Genomic DNA, 20,282 nt, shown 5'->3' with positions numbered 1-20,282 from the left:
TTCCAGTTTCCAGCCATATACCTGCTCCTAAAGTAGAACTTTCCTCTATTTATCAATAAAATATTAGTTCCTTTTCAATCTGGCTCTTTGCTCCCTGTGAGAAAGAGGTATGCAGGAGAGTTTTAGAATAAGGCTATCCCCTCAAGGTCTTCATGCCCTTCTCCTGAGAATCCTCCAGTGCAGTTGGATATGTCACCACTCTGCTTAGCATTCCTCCCATATACTCTCAGCTTCGTTTTGCTGATCCAGTGCTATGACATTCCGCCCACTTCGCGCTACTGAGAGAAATCACGAATCCCCTTGATCATTGCTTCCAGTGGGTAATATGCCTACCTTCATTTTTTGAATCTTGAAGAGATAATGGATTCATTTGCTAGTTTCTTCCTTGTCTGATTCTCTCACTTAATTATATCATCCTCTTTTTCTCTTACTCCCTCTGTGTTCTAGAGAGAGATCCTTTCTAAAATACTAAATGATTTTGCAACCTTTTTGGTGATGTTGCTCCCCCACTAGATCCTAAAAATATGAAACAATATATAGTACCTTTAATCGCACCCCCAGACTCCAGTAGAGACGGATTTCCATAAGTTAGGGGTATGACTTTCCGGGTCTCTGGGAACCCACCTAGGAAGATCTAATTACTGAAGCACCAGAAGGACCACGTTTTCTGGCCTCACCTGGAGCACTGTCCCTGGGCACGTCCCCAGAGAAGGAAGGTAGAAGCAGCTGCAGCCCACTTCCCCATTCACATACTCTGAATTGTCTCTTCAGTGTTACACCTCCCACCTTCAGTCTCAGCCCCCTGAGTTGCCTCATTTGAAGAACTGGCACTAGTCAACAGGCAGCTGAGGGTTGCCCTAAGTAGGGCTCTTGCTCTTTCTTCCTTTTTCAATAGCACTGACTGGCAGTCGGATGAAACAGCTAGTGTAAGAATAAAGGAAGGAAACATTAGGAGAAGAAACTTATTAAGAAACCTCCCTGTGTTTGGAGATAAACATGGATGTTTGGTGATGAGAGACAGGTCTGATGTGACCACCCCAAAGCACCGGGCAGGCTTAGCTGTAAGACCCAGGGGTTCCTCGGCTCCTGTCAGGCTCCCTCTGAGGCTCTGGGCGGCGTGCGAAGGCACCATCTCCATCTACAGTAGGAACTCCAGAGGACACAGACTGTTGTTTATTTCAGCATTTCTGTGCACCCTTCCTCACGGCAGGAGAATGGGCCACTCGCCTGTATTGTTTCACCATATAACTATCAGGAGATTCCTTTTTGCCAGATGCTGAGGGAAACATTAGCAATTACTTTCCTTTCATAGTCATATATACATATCCAAATGAATATACATGGACTCCAAGGAAGATTGCTGGAAAAAAACAAACACACGAACATAGTATTTTTTTAAAGCCATGTCACTGATTTTTTACTTTGGTAGGAAAAATAATAGGTAATACAAACCCTGAACCTTTGAAAGTCAAATGATTGATTTCTTTTCATAGCCAGGCAGCGGTGGCATTGGAGTTGTGCAGGCGACAGAATAGTGATCATCTAGGTTCTTTTTAAAAATATATATTTTATTGATTTTTACAGAGAGGAAGGGAGAAGGTTAGAGAGTAAAAAACATTGATGAAAGAGAAACATCGATCAGCTGCCTCCTGCACACCTTCTACTGGGTATGTGTCTGCAACCAAAGTAAATGCCCTTGACCTTCCCTCATAAAAGAGGGTTAAGGTAGTAAACCTCTGTCTCTTAGCTTCAAAACCCTGTGCTTTGAGGTGATTTTTTTTTTTTTTTTTTTTTTTTTTTTTTTTTTTTTTTTTTTTTTTTTTTAGTGGACAAAAGTAGGAATTGAACCTGGGCCCCTTGAGTCTGCAGGCCGACGCTCTATCCACTGAGCCAAACCAGTTAGGGCTCTTTTGGTTTTTATAGCTGAAAGCTCCAGCTCCAATAGATAGAAACCCCCCTGAATCAGTTCTAAACTGGAGCGACTGGAAATTGACTGAAAATCTTATCACGACTAGAAGGTGAGGGATGTGAAAGCGGTTTGAAGTGTCAACCACAAAGGTTAAAGCCTTTTGTAAGTCCAGCAGTTGAGAATTGTCTTGGGAACTCTGCTTAAATGTTTTGAAAAAATGCTCAAGGTGAGGCTGAAGTTTTCTACCATTTGTCAGTGTATTTCATTATTTAACATGGGCTGTATTTTGGATGTTGCCGGCATGTCACTATTGGGAAAACTGCAGCGGTTTATTTCATGGAGTGGGCGGAATGGCATCAGTATTTATCCTAAGCCTCCGATGTGAGCTCAAGACTGATAGCTCACAAGGGCAGCTGGTGAAATGTCCTTCTCCTGTCAAGGGCAGCTAGCCACTCAGAAGAGAAATGTGATGGTAATTGGAGGGGTATTCATCAGATTCAATTTCAGTAGAAATTTCCTTGTGTCAAAATCATCTTTAATAACATGGGAGCATACAGCAAAATGTACTAAATCCTTATTTTCTTTGAAAGGGGTATTGAATCTGAAAAAGAAAGTGGTTACACCTGTACGGTTTTAACCAATTAACTGCAGAGGAGTTTAAATACAAACCAGTTTTCACCATTTCGAATGGACCTTTTGTTCCCTGTTTGCATAATTTCATTCCAGTTTATCTGAACTATATTGCTGTCACTTCCTGTTTTGAGGTTTTTCTGCTTCTTCAGAAGATATTAGCAATCAAGGCACTGAACTTTCTCTGTGAAGGTTTCTTTATGATCAGTTTCATTCCTTACAAACTCCTAAATGCATTTCCCCCACCAACACAGAGTGGACACTTTATGTTAGGATTTGACTTAAATCATAATATGTAATTTCATATGCTTCCAAAATAAAGTATATAGACTAATCAAGTTGTCTCCATTGTAAACATTCTTCTGTAATGAAAATTTAGACAGAAAAATTCATCCTGACCAATCTCTTCTTTCCCCCCCAGTGTTTTGGGTATGTCAAATCAATTGATTGTATTTTTTTTACTATGTCAAACTAAAATAGACTTCTGATGTTTTCATTAATTCAACGAATAGAGATTTATTTTTTCCTGTGTCCTGGTACACATTCATAAAGAAAGAGCTTTATTGGGTTAGTGATCAGGTTTTATAAATGAACCTTTTCTCCTCCCCTCTCCCAGATTCACAAGGGGCCAGGTGTCTAAGATTATACCTTGGATTGTTTGTTGATTTTTGCAAACAGGTGTCTTATTAAGGATTTTGAAAAGCGGCCTTCCGTCACACAGCTCCTCGACCACCCGTTTATTCAAGGAGTCCGCGGGAAGGTTTTGTTTCTGCAAAAGCAGCTGGCCAAGGTCCTCCACGACCAGAAGCATCTAAATCCTGTTGTTAAAACAAGGTATGGTGTCTCCTGCTCCCGCTCTCTGGTTATTAATAAGAACAGCATGCCGTGTGTTTAGATTTGCCCAGCATTATTCCTGGTAATTATCACATCCCTGCATTTCTGAGCGTGTCATTTACGTGATATTAAGTGCTTCATGCCTGGTGGATGGAGAGCATTAGAGCTTCAGAAATAAGCTGCTCTTTTGTGTTCTTAGGGCTAATTTCTCTCAACTGTAGCAGAAGTCTCACTGTGCCTTGTGTTCTAGTTAAAAACCAACACGTATATATTTATATTTAATACAAATGTGAATTTTTTTCTTTTCAAACCTTTAACAAAGGTAACCACATGAAAGCAGTAACAGCTGAGATTGTGTGAGAAATCTTTGCTTGGCTGTTGCAGTCTGGAGAGCAGAAATGTAAGCTGTTTTGTGATTTTTGGAAAGAGTGCAAGTTAAATGCTGAAGCCTTTTTTTCAAATGTGCTCAGAGACCATTTTCCTTTAGTTAAAAATTTCTTAGAGGCAAGTTAGTGTTTTAAAATGACCATACACACACACACGTTATTGTTTATGCTATCTGAAACAACTGGGACTCTCTCCTTCCCTTTTAAAACATTTAAAAAGTAAATGTTTATTTTCAAGGGCAGTTGCATAAAGCAGTCTTCAGTGGTGGTCTCTAGAAATAGATCTTGGTTTCTGTCCAGAGGGTGGCAGAATATCTCTTTTTAAAAAAATTAAATGCAAATAAAGCTGCTCCCCAAGCTCAGCAATTATTGTATTTGGTTTTATAAAACTGGCCAGGGTGCAGATAAGCTCTAATCCATTATTACTGAAGGAACATTCAAAAGACTGAAGGCAACGGAATAAAATATCACAAGTTCTGGAAATATTCGGGTATTCTGCAGAATGTTGTTTACAAACCAAACAGCATCAGAACCCTCGGAGCTGGAGGCGTAGTTTCAAGGTGATTGTATCTTACCCTCCCGCCTCCTCTGCCAGGCTCTCTTTGGGATAGTTAGAACACATTTTTTCCTACTCATTCCCCTTGTCCACTGCCAGTTCTGTTTCTGTGGCTTGCCTACAGGGTAGAAAACACTCAGGAATTCTTGTGACTTGGTGCTTTTTTGAAGTAGAATTTGTGTTTAAGCCCAGGGGAACTAAAATCCATTTTCTCTCCCTGCTTTTGTTCATGTGAACCAGCCATTGCCCGTCAACCACCCATCTACACACACATACACACTGCCCCTCAACCACCCATCTATACACACACACACACACACACACACACAGCCCCTCAAACACCCACCTACACACACACACACACACACACACGGCAGCACCACCCAAAATGAAGATGAAATAAAATATAAACCAAGCAAAACAAACTCAGCATTTAAATGCCCTACATCGAACAGGTGTCTGTCTCCTCCTGTCTCTCTGTCCTGAAATTTGCCACAGAGCAATTTCTGAGTCTTCTGCTTTCCCTTTGCCTGTTCAGATGTATACTCTCTCTTTAAAGACTCTTCTGCTTTTACCAAAGACAGTCTGTCTCCAGGCTCTCTCACCCACTTTCTCTCATTTCTCTTTATCTTTGTTAACTCCTTTGATGTTGTCAAAAGCCTCACATAGTGGCAAAGGCTTCTCACAGGGTCTTTGTAATCTTCAGTTTCACTTTGGAATTGGTGTTTCTTTGAAAGTCACTTAAAAAAAAATGCAACCTCACACATAGTTATGGAGACTTCGAACAGCCCCTCCTTTGGAGGCAGGAGAATTAATTCTGAAGGAAACACAATGCCTGTAGCTGACACAGCCTTCCGGGCATCCTGTGCTCTTCCCTTAGCAACTGGCAAGAGGTTGGATACATACACGTTGTTTAAGCCCACATAGAGAGATTCTCACATGTCATCTGATGCTGGTAATCTATACTCATAAAAGGGTAATATGCTAAGTAGACTGGGAGACCTTCTGGATGTCCTTCTGGACAAAGCCATGGTGGCAGGGCTGAGGTAGAGGCCGTTAGGGGCAATCAGGCCAGGAGGGGAGGGCAGTTGGGGGTGAGCAGGCTGGTGGGATGGGAGGGCAGTTGGGGCAAGCAGGCAAGCAGGCAGAGTGGTTAGGGGCGATCAAGCAGGTAGGGAGATGAGCAGTTAGGAGCCAGAGGTCCTGGATTGTGAGAGGGATGCCTGACTACCAGTTTAGACCCGGCAGACATCCCCCGAGAGGTCCAGATTGGAGAGGGTGCAGGTCGGGTTGAGGGATGCCCCCCGCACACACACACACAAATTTCGTGCACTGGGCCACTAGTTCAATATATTTAAACTTGTGAGTTTCTAAATTGAGATGGAAAAAACCAAAAGAATTGAGGTGAGTGCTTAGATGAGTGAGGCACGTACACAACAGCCATTTTTCTGCACAAATGGTCACAGCAGGCGATACAGTGTGGTGGTGAAAAGCACAGCTCTGCCAGGTTTCAATCCCAACTCAACCACTTACAGACAAGTTAGTAACATTTTTCTGTTCTGAAGTTTCTTCAGCTATAAAATGGGGGTCATTTTGAGGGTTGAGTCAACACATCAAAAAAAAATCAATAAAATATATTAAAAAAAAAAAGGTAAAAAAAAATACATTAGAATAGGGTTGATGGCAGAGTTAGCCCTCAATCAGTGTTAATAGTAGTAGTAGAAGTAGTGCACATGGCCTATTTAATTCAAAGGCCTCCGTTTCTTTTGGATTTAATCTGTGCAAATTCATCTTTGTTTGCTTACCAAACAATATCATGAAAATAAGCAATACTGAGGTACTAAATGTTAAAAATATCAATTTTTACCTCTTATTTAAAATCTAATTTTTCATTTATTAGATGTTCATGTGTGTATGTGTCAGGCCCTCTGCTAAGCAGAGGAACTACAAAGGTAAGTCAGATACAATTCCTGACAGAGAGCTGACAGTCCAGTGTGTGGAGCAGAGAAGTATCAGATGCAAACAGCTCAGCATGAAAAGTGCCTGGATGGAGGGAGGCTGGGTACCTCTCAGATCATCTGGCAAAGGAAGACCCCTGGAGTTGGAGGGAAGATAATCCCTGAACTGTCCTGAAGAAAGCTGGGGAAGGGTTATTCGAGGTAGAGGGGGAGAATGAGCAATGAGCAAAGGTCAAAGGCACTGAGAGAGGAGAGAGTTTAGGGGATTTGCTAAAAATAAAAATAAAAAAAAATTAGTTGGCATTGCTGGTACTTGGCATGGGATGCGGCAGGGGCAGGGAAGATAAGGAGCCAGGTTATGATGGGTTAATGAACGTGGATATGTTCCTTAGACACTTGGGAGCCACTGAAGGGTTTCAGCAAGAGTGTGCTCCAGGAAGGTTGTTTGGATTGCAGAGTGAAGGGAATGGAGCTGGCAGAGCAGGAGCCAGGGAGATCTGAGAGCAGATCCTAGCAATTGCAAAAACAGAAGATATTAAGATAGTGGCCATGTCAGGACTCACTGGAAACTGAATGAGAGGGATTAGGGAAAGAGAGCGTATCACAGGGTCTACCCACACTGGGCTGCTTCCCGCCCTGGTTCAACGGCAATCAAACAGAAACTGCAAGACATTAAGAGACAGAGATCAGCAAAATAATTTTTCTTCCTTTTCTTATTCTATCAAATGCAATTCTATGTACTTCCAGGTAATGCACAAAGCTTTCAGGTCAAATCAGGGTTCTTCAATGGTCTCAACAGTCGTGGGCCCCCAGCTGGAGACAATTGTTTAGTTCTGAGAGCAAATGCAGAAAAATGAGACCTACAGGTTACAGATGAAACTGTTCTACTCTTCCTGCAAAGAGGAAATGTTCTGTTCACTTCAGTACTTTCCTCGGGAGAGAGAAAAGTTGGTAGTGTGAGGAAGCTATAGGGAAGGGGAAAACTTAGACAAGTGAAGGAAAGGATCTTGTATAGAGGGAAACATTGGAGAGAGGAACTAAGGCGTGTGGGGTGGTGGTGGTAGTGGGAATCAGGGCCCTAATTTCTGACTTTAGAAAGGACCTCTAGGTTGGAAAGACACAGAAAAGTTATAAGAAGATATTCAGAAATTTGAGGGATGCGAGTGGGGAGCAGGGGGCAAAGGAAGTGCTCTAAGAAAACTCATGTTAATGGCCTGTATCTTTCCAAAAACCTATGTAAGGTGGCCTCCTAGTTGGGAGTTACACCCCACAGAAGTGATAAGTCTTTGAAGTGGCCACTATGAGGAACATCATCCCGAGTGCATTAGAGATGGAAACAGTGATTGCTCAATAGCACAAAAAGCCCAGGTGGAACGTACCTGAATAGCATCCCATGCTAATGAAGTTAATCAGTGTTTAAGATAACACATGCAGAGCATTCTGGAGAGCATTTGACAGTAGAGCCTCTTAAAAAATGTACATCACCACCACCATCTTTACCATTTATTGTCTCTAGTAATTCTTAGCAAGAAGGAGTAGAAGAGAAATCAGATACTGTGGCTTTCTTTAAGCTTGAGACTGGCTTGGATGACTTGGATGATGGGCAGAAAAGAGGGCAAGGGAATCAAGGTGAGCAGGAGAGGGCTCTTAAAGTCTTTTGGGGAATGGAAAAAAGTAGAGCCAAGAAGTGGCTTCCTAACTTTGAGTCTGGGTCAGGGGACTGCCAGTTACAATGAAGACAAATCATATTAGGTGGAAGATGTCAAGAAAAGAGTTTGTAGAACTGAGATCTTGGGAACTTTTGAGAGATAATTGGAAACTAGTTATATAGCTCAAATGGTAGACAATTTTATGGAATAGAAATAAACATGGTTTAAAATTTTACAGAGAGGAAGGGAGAGAGAGAGAGTTAGAAACATCGATGAGAGAGAAACATTGATCAGCTGCCATCTGCACATTTCTCACTGGGGATGTGCCGGCAACCAAGGTACATGTCCTTGACAGGAATCAAACTTGGGATACTTCAGTTCTCAGGATGATGCTGTATCCGCTGAGCTACATGGGTTAGGGCAAATGTTTTTATTTGTTATTATTTATTGAAGCACTGATATATGCTATGACTTAGTCCATCTCACAAAACTCCATTCACATGAAAGTGTAAAATATGGAACTCTCTAAATATAGAAAATAGATTGTTTGAGGCTTGGGTGGGGTGGGTGGAGAGGTGAGGTTGGGGGTATAATAGCAGAGTGATAGGGCAATGAAGTGAGGTAATGAAAATATTCTCAAATTGACTGTGGTGATGGTTGCACTTATCTGTGCATACACTAAATACTTTAATTGGGTAAATTGTACAATATGTGGCTATCTCAATAAAGTGTCAACATAAGAAACATTCAAACCTGTAGAGAATTTTTATGAGTTTATTTGAGCCAAACTGACAACAATTGCTAGGGAAAAAAAACCCTCAACCTATTGAGAAAATGCTCCTATAAATTAATGTTTTTAAAGAATTGACAAACTGAGGAATCCTGAGATCAGAATTTGAGAAGAATTAACAAAGTGACTGGTTAGGGGTGGGAACACCAAAGATTGATATCAGGGGAAAGGGTAGAGAGAAAGGATAATGGGGGTCAAGTGCTGGAGAAGATGATATAGGAGAGTAATGTGAATTTTTCCAATAGGGAGAGAGAGAGGTTAGGGAGAACAATGGATGGGAAAGCCAGAGGGGAGCAAGAATGGTGCCTCCTTCCCCTAACCCCTCACAGTGTGTTATAGAAAACCCAAGAAACCCAAGCAACGCTTAGAGAAATTGAGTTACACCGTTTATTACATCAGCGATCTCAGAGGAGTTGCCTTCAAAGTCTGAGCAAACCAATATGGTGGAAGCTCTTCTTTTATCCCCTTTGATTTCTTTTGTCCCCAAATATGGATTATACTTCCGGACCTCTTGCAGGCTTTGCAGAAAGCCCCATGTGCTGGGATGGGGGTCTTGAGATCATATTTAAGGGCTTGGGCTGGTGCCAGCACTGATAACCCCCTCCAGGGGTTGTGTATTGTCCATGGTTTATGACCTCTGTAAAATGTGAGTATTTAGGTAACAAGTCTTGCAAGACCAGAATCTGGAGAAAGGGGCAGTGACTTAATTATAGGTTATCAAGATCGTGCATTCGGTTACTGGCACAGATTCAGGTTGCTAGTCCCCCCAAACATCAGGGTTACATTGGAATTAGCCTTCTAGCCTTCTCAAGTGGATAGAACACAGAGCCAGGGCAAGAGTGTTATGGGGACGTGGTCCATTTCAGTTGTGATAAGGAGATAAGGAGTGTTCAAGAATAAGGCTGAGAATCATCTGTTGTTCACAATAGAGCAGAGGCTGCACTGTGCATGAAGAAGAGCTTGGGTGATGGTTCCCCTCTCACCTCTCCTGGCTCTTCTGAGTGGTACAGTTTTATGGAAAGAAAGGCTGTGATCCAGTTTCACTTCAAAAAATATATATATGGCGACATTGTACTATTTGAGATCTGATGCCATTTGCTGATGCTGATTATAATGTTTGAGTAAAACTGTTGGATGTTGTTTTTCCAGTAATTTATAATTTTTGCCATAGCATATATTTGATTCAGATACAATACAGACATTATGTATCCAAGGCTTACTTTCTCAAAGGAGGTTAAAATAGCCCTAAAATTCTGTGAATAGTTTGGGGGCTTCATTTTTACTTAACCTGTCTGAGATGCTTTAAAGCAATTTGGCCATTTCCTTTACATCAGCTTCCATTTCCTTGACCTTGACAAAGACCTTTTCCTCAAAACTAGTTTTGCAAATTCCTGAATTCATTGATACCATCTGGCATGTCCTGTCACCATTACAGTTCAGAGAAGTAGCCATGAAAGCATGCTTTTTGTTTATTTTTTTATTTTTATCATCACTTCACAAGAGTTAGTGGGAGAAGAGCCCAACCACTGTCTGGAAGAAGCGTGGAGGTAGGGAAGGTGCTGGGTTAGCTGCACTGGGACCCCCTCCTTCCTTCCAACCTCCCGTCATGCACTCACCCACAAGCCTCTGTAAAATTACAAGATCCAGCATGTCATTCTCCTGCAGGTGGCTTGGGACCAGCTGAAACCACAAATGTTAAATTCTTAAATGCCAAAGGTCTGATCTGTTACTTGGTAGAAGAATTAAGTTGCTGATTTGTTTTCTGCTCTGTTGGATGGATTTTGATTCTACCCTGCAGTTTGCCTGAAGCTGATTAAAACAATGACCTCAGCATTTCTGATTCCTTTTCAACCTGCAGCAGTGACCTTTAAAAACAGATTTCTCACTGTAATAGCTGCCAAGCTTTTCCCAGTAAGCCTGCTCACTCACTTCCTCTTTTACTGGCAAATGTGAGTGTGAGTGCCCGCACCGCCAACCCCATAGTACGTACACTGATGGGTTCCTGGGCATCTATGTAAATGAATGACTTCTGAATGAAAACTTAATCAAGTGCTGAAGATGCTCGTCACACAGGAGATTAAATATCCTCCAGAAATAAATCCACATCCTGTTATAATTACTACCTGCATCTATATATGTCTCTTTACAACTGAGTGAAAAAATTCATATATAATATTTTGCTGGTGCCACTGATTATTGCTGCCTAGAGAAGGTGGGTATATAAAATAATGTCTAAAATAATTGATGATGAGATGCTGATTTATTGGAACTCTGGCCCAAACCATGCTTAGATGAAACACACACACACACACACACACACACACACACACGAAGATACTATAGTGATTTCCATCTGAATTATACTTCTATTTTTAATCTACATGAAGTTTATTTGATAGATGGAAGCTTAAGTTCCAGGACAAGATAGAGCTTATGTAATTAAAATTATGTATTTCCATCCATATTGCACTTTCTGTAGAAATGGTGTCAGGCCTTCATAATCTGCCATTGTTTTCACATTCTAGGTCCATGATTATATAATTATAGTCAAATAAGAATTTCTCTTTTACCAATGCTGTTATTAAAGGGTATAATGAACTGGAAATAAGGATTTGGAAGTAATATGCAAATCACTGACTTTGTTCTATTAGTAGTACTCTGTCTCCAATTTTGTTGAGTATAATTTTCTTTACTATATGGAACCCACTGTGTGTGTTGATAAGGGTGTGGTTTCTTTGATCTATCTATGTGTCAGCTTGTCCCTGAGCTCTGTTCATGCCCACAGGAGCCTTTGTCTTGGTCTTAAGGGCTACCACCTTTAAGCCTAAACTCCTTATTCCTTCTCTACCTTTGTTTTATCGATCACCAACAGTTTTTCTTAAAATATATATATTTTTAGAGAGGAAGGGAGAGGGAGAGAGAGGTAGAAACATCAACAATGACAGAGAATCAATGATCAGCTCCCTCCTGCACGCCCCATGTTGAGGATTGAGCCTGCAACCTGGGCAAGTGCCCTGGCTAGGAATTGAACCATGACCTCTTGGTTCATAAGTCATTGCTCAATCACTGAGCTATGCCAGCTCGAATAGATTTTGTGTCTGGAACCTGTATTAGTCATTCTTCACTCATTCCAGTTCTAATTTTGGCTGGAGGGGATGACTGTGATCCTGAGTTTGGAAGCAGCGGTGGCCTATACTGCCACAGGTTGACTGTAAAGATCATCAGGCATTTCTTTGTGCAGAATTTAGCCTCTCGCTAGCATATCCCCTGTCATTGTTAGGTTAAAGGATTTTGGCTCCATCCCATCCTTGAGTTATGATTTAGAGGGCCTCCTTCTTATTAAGTGTTCTTCATCATAGTTGTAAAGGGAAGACTATCCTCTGCCACACCTGAGTGAGGCTCCTGCAGCCCTGGTTTGATCTTCCTACATGGAAGTCACTGCTTCCACAGGCACAGTCACCAAACAGGAAGAGGCTAAGGGATTAAGGAGTCACTTTTGGACAAAATTTAAGTAAAACAAACAAAAAACTTTTATGGCCTAAAACTTTTATAAAAGAAAGTAATTTATTGAGTGATGTGCTAGCCAGAAAAAGGAACAGGTCCCGGGGTCATGCAGACTAAACCACCAGCAGCAGAGGTAGATGGAGAGGATAGTGTGTCCACCATCCTGGAGGTGACAGGCATTCTTATGCATCAACTTGGGGAAGAAATATATACATTGTTTTGAAAGAATTTACACTGGCTGTAGATAAAGGGGGGAGAACTCCATTTGTCTGAGTAACCAGACAACATACTTAGAGCCTCATACAGACAAATAGGAAATCTAGAAAAGAAAAAGTAGAATGGAATTTGAAGTGGGACTCATTCTGGGTAGGTGCATAGTCCATAGAAGGAAATGTTTGCTCTTCAGGATTGGTTGTGGGCAATAGTCTGGAAGTTCATTCAAGATAAACAAATGGCCCTGTGTCAGTTATTTAGCTATCCTCTTTAGATAATTGCCAAAATAGCCACCTGGAGGTTAATTCACACTTTTAACATACATTCAGGAATGTTATCAGTCTTTGTTGGTCTCAGCCTGCAGTTGTTAGCTGATGAACAGCACTTGTCTCTCCCTTCTACCCCTCCAGCCTGCTGTGATTTAATTTAGGACATCTCAAAGTTTCTCCTTGTCATATAATAGTTGTCAATATCATTCTATATCAGTTCAATCATAGAAGCTGCAGGCCCAGTGATGAGGTGGTTAAGAGTGCTCCCACAGGAATGGTTTGAATCATAATGCAGGTGGCATGGAGATTAAATTGTAGTGAAGACAGCAGCACTTCAGGAATGTATTCTTGAGAACAACCATGCAGTGTCTGACCGGGTGTAGTGAGCTCTGCAGCTCCTTCCCTAGTCATGAGCTGGGCCGAAGGCAGTTCAGAATGTCCCTCATTCTCTCCTTCATCAGTGCCCGCTGTCATCTTAGGTGAACTCCCAGCTTCTGCCTCGTCACCCCCTCTTCGCAGCCAGTTCTTACTCTCCACCCATTTCCTTGAACTTAATGTTTCAGCCTGCCCTTGTTGCCACTTGAACCAGGGACTCAGACACCACTTGCTCCTTTTCTGGTCACTAAAACCTAAGGTCAGCCCTACACAGCACCATACCCACCACCATACCAACCCCACACTCTGGGAACCAGTCCAACCCACAGTTTTTTCCCATAGTCTCTAAACTTTAACCCCCAAAACTCCATTTGTCTGAGAAACCAGGCTCGGCAGACAACATATTTAGAGCTTCATAAAAACAAATAGGAAATCTAGAACAAAGTAATATGGAATTTACCTTACTATATATTCTTCTTTAAAATTTTTTTTAATTGATTTTAGAGAGAGGAAGAGAGAGATGAAAACATCAATGATGAGAGAATCATTGATTGGCTGCCCCCTGCATGCTCCTACTGGGGAAGGATTTCACAACCTGGGTATGTGCCCTGACCCAGAATTAAACCACACCCCCTGGTTCATAGGTCAACACTCAACCACTGAGCAATACTGCCAAGCTCTTCTTTTTTAAAATCCTAAGATGAGGATATGTTTTTCTTATTTTAGAGAGAGGGAGAGAAACATTGATTTGAGAGAGAAACATCAATCATCTGCCTCCCATTCATGCATGATGGAGGATTGAACTGCAACCTGGATAGGTGCCCTGACCAGGAATTGATCCTACCACCTTTTAGTGTATTGGAAGATGCCTAATCAACTGAGCCACACCATCCAGAGCAATACTCTTGGTTTAATAGAATGCCTTTTGCTATTTATCTATTTGTTTATATGTATTTCCATTCCTCTAAGCTTTGGAATATCAATCCAAGTATCATTTATTTGGAAGTCTGTAAATTTCACATTTTACAGACTTCCTTTACAAGGAATTCCTTTACAAGGAATTCTTCAGCAAAGATTGGTAATAAATGCTATTCTCAAGTAAAGCACTAGGTGGAGCATGTAAATTTAAAGGAAATTTAAACTGGTGATGATGACAAATCATTTAACTCAAGACAACTAAAAAATTTAAACCAAATTTATTTTGATTAATTTAAAGGTAGACAAATACAAAACAATATAACATTTTTTATAAGTATATGTAATCTAGGATAATGTAAGTAAAGTCATAAAAATTGTAATAAATATATATTTTTTCTCATCAATAGACCCTCCAAATCCCATAGCCAGAGCAGGAAAATGAAGTGGGCAGCAGTTTCAGAAGAACAGTAGTTGGGGAAGGCAGAGAAAGGGCTAGCAGGTCATTTTTTTTTTCACTGGCTGAGAAAATGAGGTGGTCTTTTTCAGAGTGGAAGGACCTTGCATCTATATCAGCTTCTAAGTTGCCAGCTTCTTTTTGGGAGCAAATAATTTTACGGAGTTTGATTGCCTGTACACATGGGAAGAGGTTATACATTGCTAATCACAGCAGGTCAAACTTTTAAAAGTTGTTTGTTAAATCGGTGAGATGGACAGCTGGGCGTGCAGACAGTCTGCAGGAGGTCAGAGATAACCATCCCAGCGCTGGTGGCACTGATTAGCTCATGCTCATATAAAGATGCTGAGTGCTACTTTGTTTCTAAGGCAAGACATTGGAATCAGCCTAATGTTGATATATGTATTATGATTTCTCTCAAGTTTGCAGAATGATACCTATACTATAACATCATTTTTATAATTAAACACAGAATCTGTATGTTGTTCATGAATCCATATTTGTATATAATCACTATTTAAAAATAGACTGGAACTGTGGTCTGCAAACTGTGGCTCTCGAGCCACATGCTGCTTTTTGGCCCCTTGAGTGTGGCTCTTCCACAAAATACCACGGACTGGGCAAGTCTATTTTGAAAAAGTGGCGTTAGAAGAAGTTTAACTTTAAAAAATTTGGCTCTCAAAAGAAATTTCTATTGTTGTACTGTTGATATTTCGCTCTGTTGACTAATGAGTTTGCCAACCACTGGATCAGAAGGATACCCACCAAATAGTGACCATTCAGGAAAGGGGAGTGGTATGGAACATGGATCACAAAGGGATTTTAAATGAACAAATAACATAAAACATAAGCACTTATTGATTTATTGATGTTTGCTATATTTTTCTATGATGTTTCCTATAGTTTTAAAATTTCTCAAAAAGTTGGGGGTGCTACTTGTGGATAGCATGAGGGGACCTCAAAAGAAGTAACCCCATGAAAACAATATGCCTAACAGTGAACAGAAAAAAATATGAGGAAGTGCTGGGATTGGCATTGGAGAAAAGCAGATGGAAGTAGTGGGTGGACCCATTTGGTAATGCTTCCCACTGGGGATAGAAGAAAGGCTGGAGCTCTGGAGCTCACTAACCCCTGGGGTCCCTCAGCGACAGAAAGAACGTGGGGACCTGGACTGGACTTGCTCTTCCTGTCCCTTCCTCTGAAGTCTCTGTGATAAGACTTCATGGGATGAGACTGAATGAATCATCTTCATTGCCTCCTTCCCACTACATTATTTGCTGTGTCTTAGTGCTAATATTCTTCGGATAAACTTCTAGGCGTGAAAGGATGCATACCAGAAGACCCTATCACGTGGAAGATGCTGAAAAATACTGCCTTGAGGATGATTTGGTCAATCTCGAGGTTCTGGATGAGGTACTAAACATTTAGTAGATAATTCTCACAGATGACATCTGTTTCATGTGAATGGTCTGATCTTTCTATTTAGACCCTATTCCCCTATAGTTGCTTGAAAGTTTAATTGCTTGCATAGCCTTGGTGAAGCTCAGGGTGCATTTGGTTGCTGTGACATCCTGCACAGTTTATAATAGTCTCTGAAATGTCCTAAATGATGATGAGAAAAGGATTAGATTATTTTTCCCAGTGAAGCTCTTTGTGTTGTAGATGTTACTGTGTTATATGAGCTCAAAAAATGTTTTTCTGTAAAAAAAAAAAAATGCAGTTTAACCTTTAAATGAAGATGGTTGTTCGGTCTTCATAAAGAGGAGCTTCACTTAGGAAATTGTGAAGTTAATATAGCTTGAGTTCCCAATTTGAAAATTGTGATAATCCCTGTTTAAAATATGCATGTTTAATAGAGCTGTTAATTGCACTGGACCTGATTCTCCTGATTCTACCCCTGGGGACCCTTAACTGCAATGCATGAAACATTAAGTATTTTATAAAAGTGTGCAATTCTGTATTCCCATCGCATAAATTTTAAGTTCAGTGCTTTTAGAAATAAAGTTACTCTTTTGTCTACATTTTATCAGTAGGAATGACCTATTAAATCAAATTCTAAATAGAGAATTTTGATTGGGTAAAATACATTTTTCATAATAACAAATAAAACCTTTGCTGCATATTCAGTGTCTCTTAGCAAGTCCCGGGGGGCCTAATTCTTTCATATATTCTTATTTTTTCTTTTTTCCAAGACAGGTATCGGCTTTTAGTATCATTAGAGTCACTGTATGCTTTAAATTAACTACTTTTATCTTTTAGAGGAAAATATAGGGTATTCCAAAAAATGTATACACAATGTAACAGCTAAAACTCAATTTTGAAAACGAAATGTATTTTAATAAACCCTGCCTTTATAATTACTCAAAGTGTGTGTATACATTTTGGGGACACCCTATATTCTTGTAAGGATAATTATTTTTGTTTTCGGAGTCTCTCCCTTATTGGAAATGATGTTGACTCTCAATGCCATTTATCCTCTTCTTAGGACACAATTATTCACCAGTTGCAGGAGCGTTATGTGGACTTGGTCATTTACACGTATGTCGGCGACATCTTAATTGCCTTAAACCCCTTCCAGAATCTAAGCATCTACTCTCCACAGGTAAGCAATGCTTTAAGAACATGTTGCTTCTTAATAGGAAATTAAAAACCACAAGGGAAAATGAAAAGAAGGAAAAAGTGAGAATAAAACTATGTCCCTCCCCCCCAGGGGTGTTATCCCAAACTACAGATAATAATGCCACTCAAATGGAATTCTTACATTTTGGGGGAACTTTTTAAAGCAAGATGTAACAATGATGCCTAATATTCATTTAGTGCTTGCTGTAGGCATTGGGTTACCTCGTTTACTTCTTATAACCCTGGGAAACAGGCACTATTATTAAGTTATTTGGTATGTGAGGAGACTTAACATAGTGAGGGTCACTCCATGGCATGAGCTCATGAAGCCAGTAAGTGAAGAGCTGGAATTTGAACTCAGGCCTATAGATTCAACAGCCTTCCTGGTGCTACAGTTCCCCAAACAAGAGACAAAGCCTTGGTGTCATGGCAGCAGGTACAGCATTAGAAGGCCCAGTGGAGTAGTAGAAGAGTCCTTTAAACTAATGATCTTTTCTTCAGTTTTCCAGACTTTATCATGGGGTGAAACGTGCCTCAAATCCCCCCCACATCTTTGCATCAGCAGATGCTGCTTACCAATGCATGGTTACTTCCAGCAAAGACCAGGTAAGAACTCACGTTCCTTCTCTACCAAGTCACACAGTAGAATGTGTTCCGTCTTCCTCGGCAGCTCCTGAGTCTTCCAGAAAAGCAGTTCCATTCTGGGAAATGGGAAATGAAGTAGTAGCTTTGGTCGAACAGGGACAGTGGGGAAACCAGAGCAGCGGAACATGAAAACTCTTCTCAAGAAACATGAAACTGTCCTGTCAATATCACACATTTTCAATGTAATAAGGATATTTTTAATGTGAATCTGAGACACAGAGCTAACAGACACCTAATGATGTGCAATGACTGTAGTAAAAAGAGAATGTAGAATGACAAATGTAATTCAATCCTATTTAGGTCTCATAATGTTCACAGTCCAGTCCTTTTTGTATGAACTACTGCTCACAGGTTGACAGAGGCCAGGCTCTACACTGTTACTACACTGTTTAGCTGCTGAGAAATTGTGATGGATTTGGTAAATACTGAACAAACCTTGCACTCGATGCCAGTTAAACACAAAGCTAACCCATATGTTTGAACCTGCTGGACCTCCATTTCAGAGTGGTGGCCTATTCAACCTTGGACCCTTCCTTTGCTTTCAATGTGTTTTCCTTTGTGTCTTTATTTTGTTTAAAGTAGAAATAACCTTGTTTTCTGAGGAAATTTGACAAGAGAGTTATTATGTGTATATTTCCTGAGACCTGTGAAGTTCCTGCTTTGGATTTGTTTAGGAATAGATGAAATTATAACAGTGCCAATTACAAAATGGAGTACATGGATACATGGTTTCACCATTGGTTAGAAACTTGGCTTCTCCAAATTCTTACTTTTCCCAGAGACTTTTGGAGTGTCCATAGATTTCACCGAGAGGAAATAAATGGAGAGACCTGTGTGTTACTCAAGAAGTTGTCCTACCATGTTGTCTTTTTTTCGGCACCACTTCTGTCACCAAAATGTGTGTCTTCCAACACCAGCCAATTTTCCGACACCAATTGGATATCCAACAGTTCAATCCATTTAGTTCTAACACTATATCCAGTGTTAACACAGACATCACAAGGTCAGAGTTTAGTCCACACAACTGTCCCCACCTCAGATGCCAGCAGCAAATGGGCTGTCCAGATTACCCACACTTCTGCCTGGCTGACTACAAATTCAGGGATTCTCACAAACCCCTTAGGTTTGAAATTTCAGTAGAACAACTCACAGAACTAAGAAATACTACTTATGTCTACTAGTTTATTATAAAAGTTACAACACAGGAACTGAACCAAATGGAAGAGATGCAGATAGCAAGATATAGGGAGGAGGGGTGTTGCAAAGTTTTCATGCCTTCTCTTGGCACTCCTCCCTCCCCACACCTCAGCATGTTCACATCAGAATGAGGCTCTCTGAATCTTCTTTACCCAGAGTTCTTATGTGTCACTACGTCTTTATCCCCTCTCTCTTCCCCAGAAGTTGGGATGGAGGGGCTGAAAGTGCCCACCCTCTAATCATGTGTTTGGTCTTTCTGGTGGCCAGCCCCCATCTTGAAGCCCCACCTTGAACCACTTTGGTTAGCAGTTGGGTTTGGTTGAAAAGTTCTTGTTTGTGAAATAACAAAAGATATTCCTGTCACTCCTACCATTCAGGAAATTCTGAGGGCTTTAGAAGCTTTGAACCAGGAACTAGGGACAAAGACCAAATGTATGGTTTTTTAAATTATACTGTATCCACTAATCTCTCTTATATGTAAAGAGCTCCTAGAGATGAATGATAAAAGGACTAAGAATACAAAAACATAGGCAAAGTATATGAACTGGTCACAAAAAAGAGAGTATGAATGACCTTAACCATATGAAAAGATACCTAACCTCACTCATAATAAAAGAAATGCAAATTAAAACTACCATGAGATACCATTTTTTTAAAAACCTATCATATTGGCAAAAATCCAACATACTTTGGTGAGGCTATAGGGAAATAGGTACTTTCATATTGGTACAAGCCTTAGGAAGCAATTTGGTACTACCCATCAGATATGGAAATGCATTTACCTTTTGATGCAACAACCTAATTTCTTGGAATTTATTCTATAGATGAACCTACATATAATTTTTAATGACCTATGTATAGAGTTCTTCATTGCAATACTGTTTACAGTAACAAAAGGAAAAAAATTAAGTATCCATATGGGACTGGTTAAATAGATTATAGTACATCTACCCAGTGGATGTTCTGAAAAGGAAAGGTATATTGCTGAGTAAAAATAAAGGTGTACAATGGTGGATGTTCTGTGAAAACCATAACTGAACACACAGGTGTTTTCTGAGCTGTGAATTCCTCACCAACACTCTTGTTTTTTGTGTCAGTGCATTGTCATCAGTGGAGAAAGTGGTTCTGGGAAGACAGAAAGCGCCCACCTGATTGTCCAGCATTTAACTTTCTTGGGCAAGGTACTGACCAACCTGCTTTATGTATTATAGCTACAAGTTTCTGCAGCAATTTTATAAATGATAGAAATATTATTTTTGTTGTCTTTTAGAGCTTGCATCAAAACATTCCCTCTTTAGTATGTTTGCCTCCTGATAGCTAGGGCTCTTAAGATGTCAGCATGCCATCTTTGTTTCATGTAGTGAGAAAAATAATGC

General features: G+C 40.4%; 1 protein-coding gene across 1 annotated transcript in view; it reads left to right on the top strand.

Annotated features, from left to right (window-relative positions):
• MYO3B (myosin IIIB) overlaps positions 1 to 20,282 on the top strand; it is a 331,558-nt gene that overhangs the window by 116,737 nt on the left and 194,539 nt on the right. The window contains exons 8-12 of the mRNA XM_036422089.2: positions 3,218 to 3,373; positions 15,762 to 15,858; positions 16,931 to 17,047; positions 17,566 to 17,670; positions 20,004 to 20,087. Coding sequence (XP_036277982.1) covers positions 3,218 to 3,373; positions 15,762 to 15,858; positions 16,931 to 17,047; positions 17,566 to 17,670; positions 20,004 to 20,087 — 559 coding nt within the window. The remainder of the gene's footprint in view (positions 1 to 3,217; positions 3,374 to 15,761; positions 15,859 to 16,930; positions 17,048 to 17,565; positions 17,671 to 20,003; positions 20,088 to 20,282) is intronic.

The sequence above is a fragment of the Pipistrellus kuhlii genome, unplaced genomic scaffold (genome assembly GCF_014108245.1).
Source record: "Pipistrellus kuhlii isolate mPipKuh1 unplaced genomic scaffold, mPipKuh1.p scaffold_m20_p_7, whole genome shotgun sequence".
Lineage (NCBI taxonomy): Eukaryota > Metazoa > Chordata > Mammalia > Chiroptera > Vespertilionidae > Pipistrellus > Pipistrellus kuhlii.
Note: the sequence above shows the minus strand (reverse complement) of the source record. Positions and strands in the feature narration are given on the sequence as shown.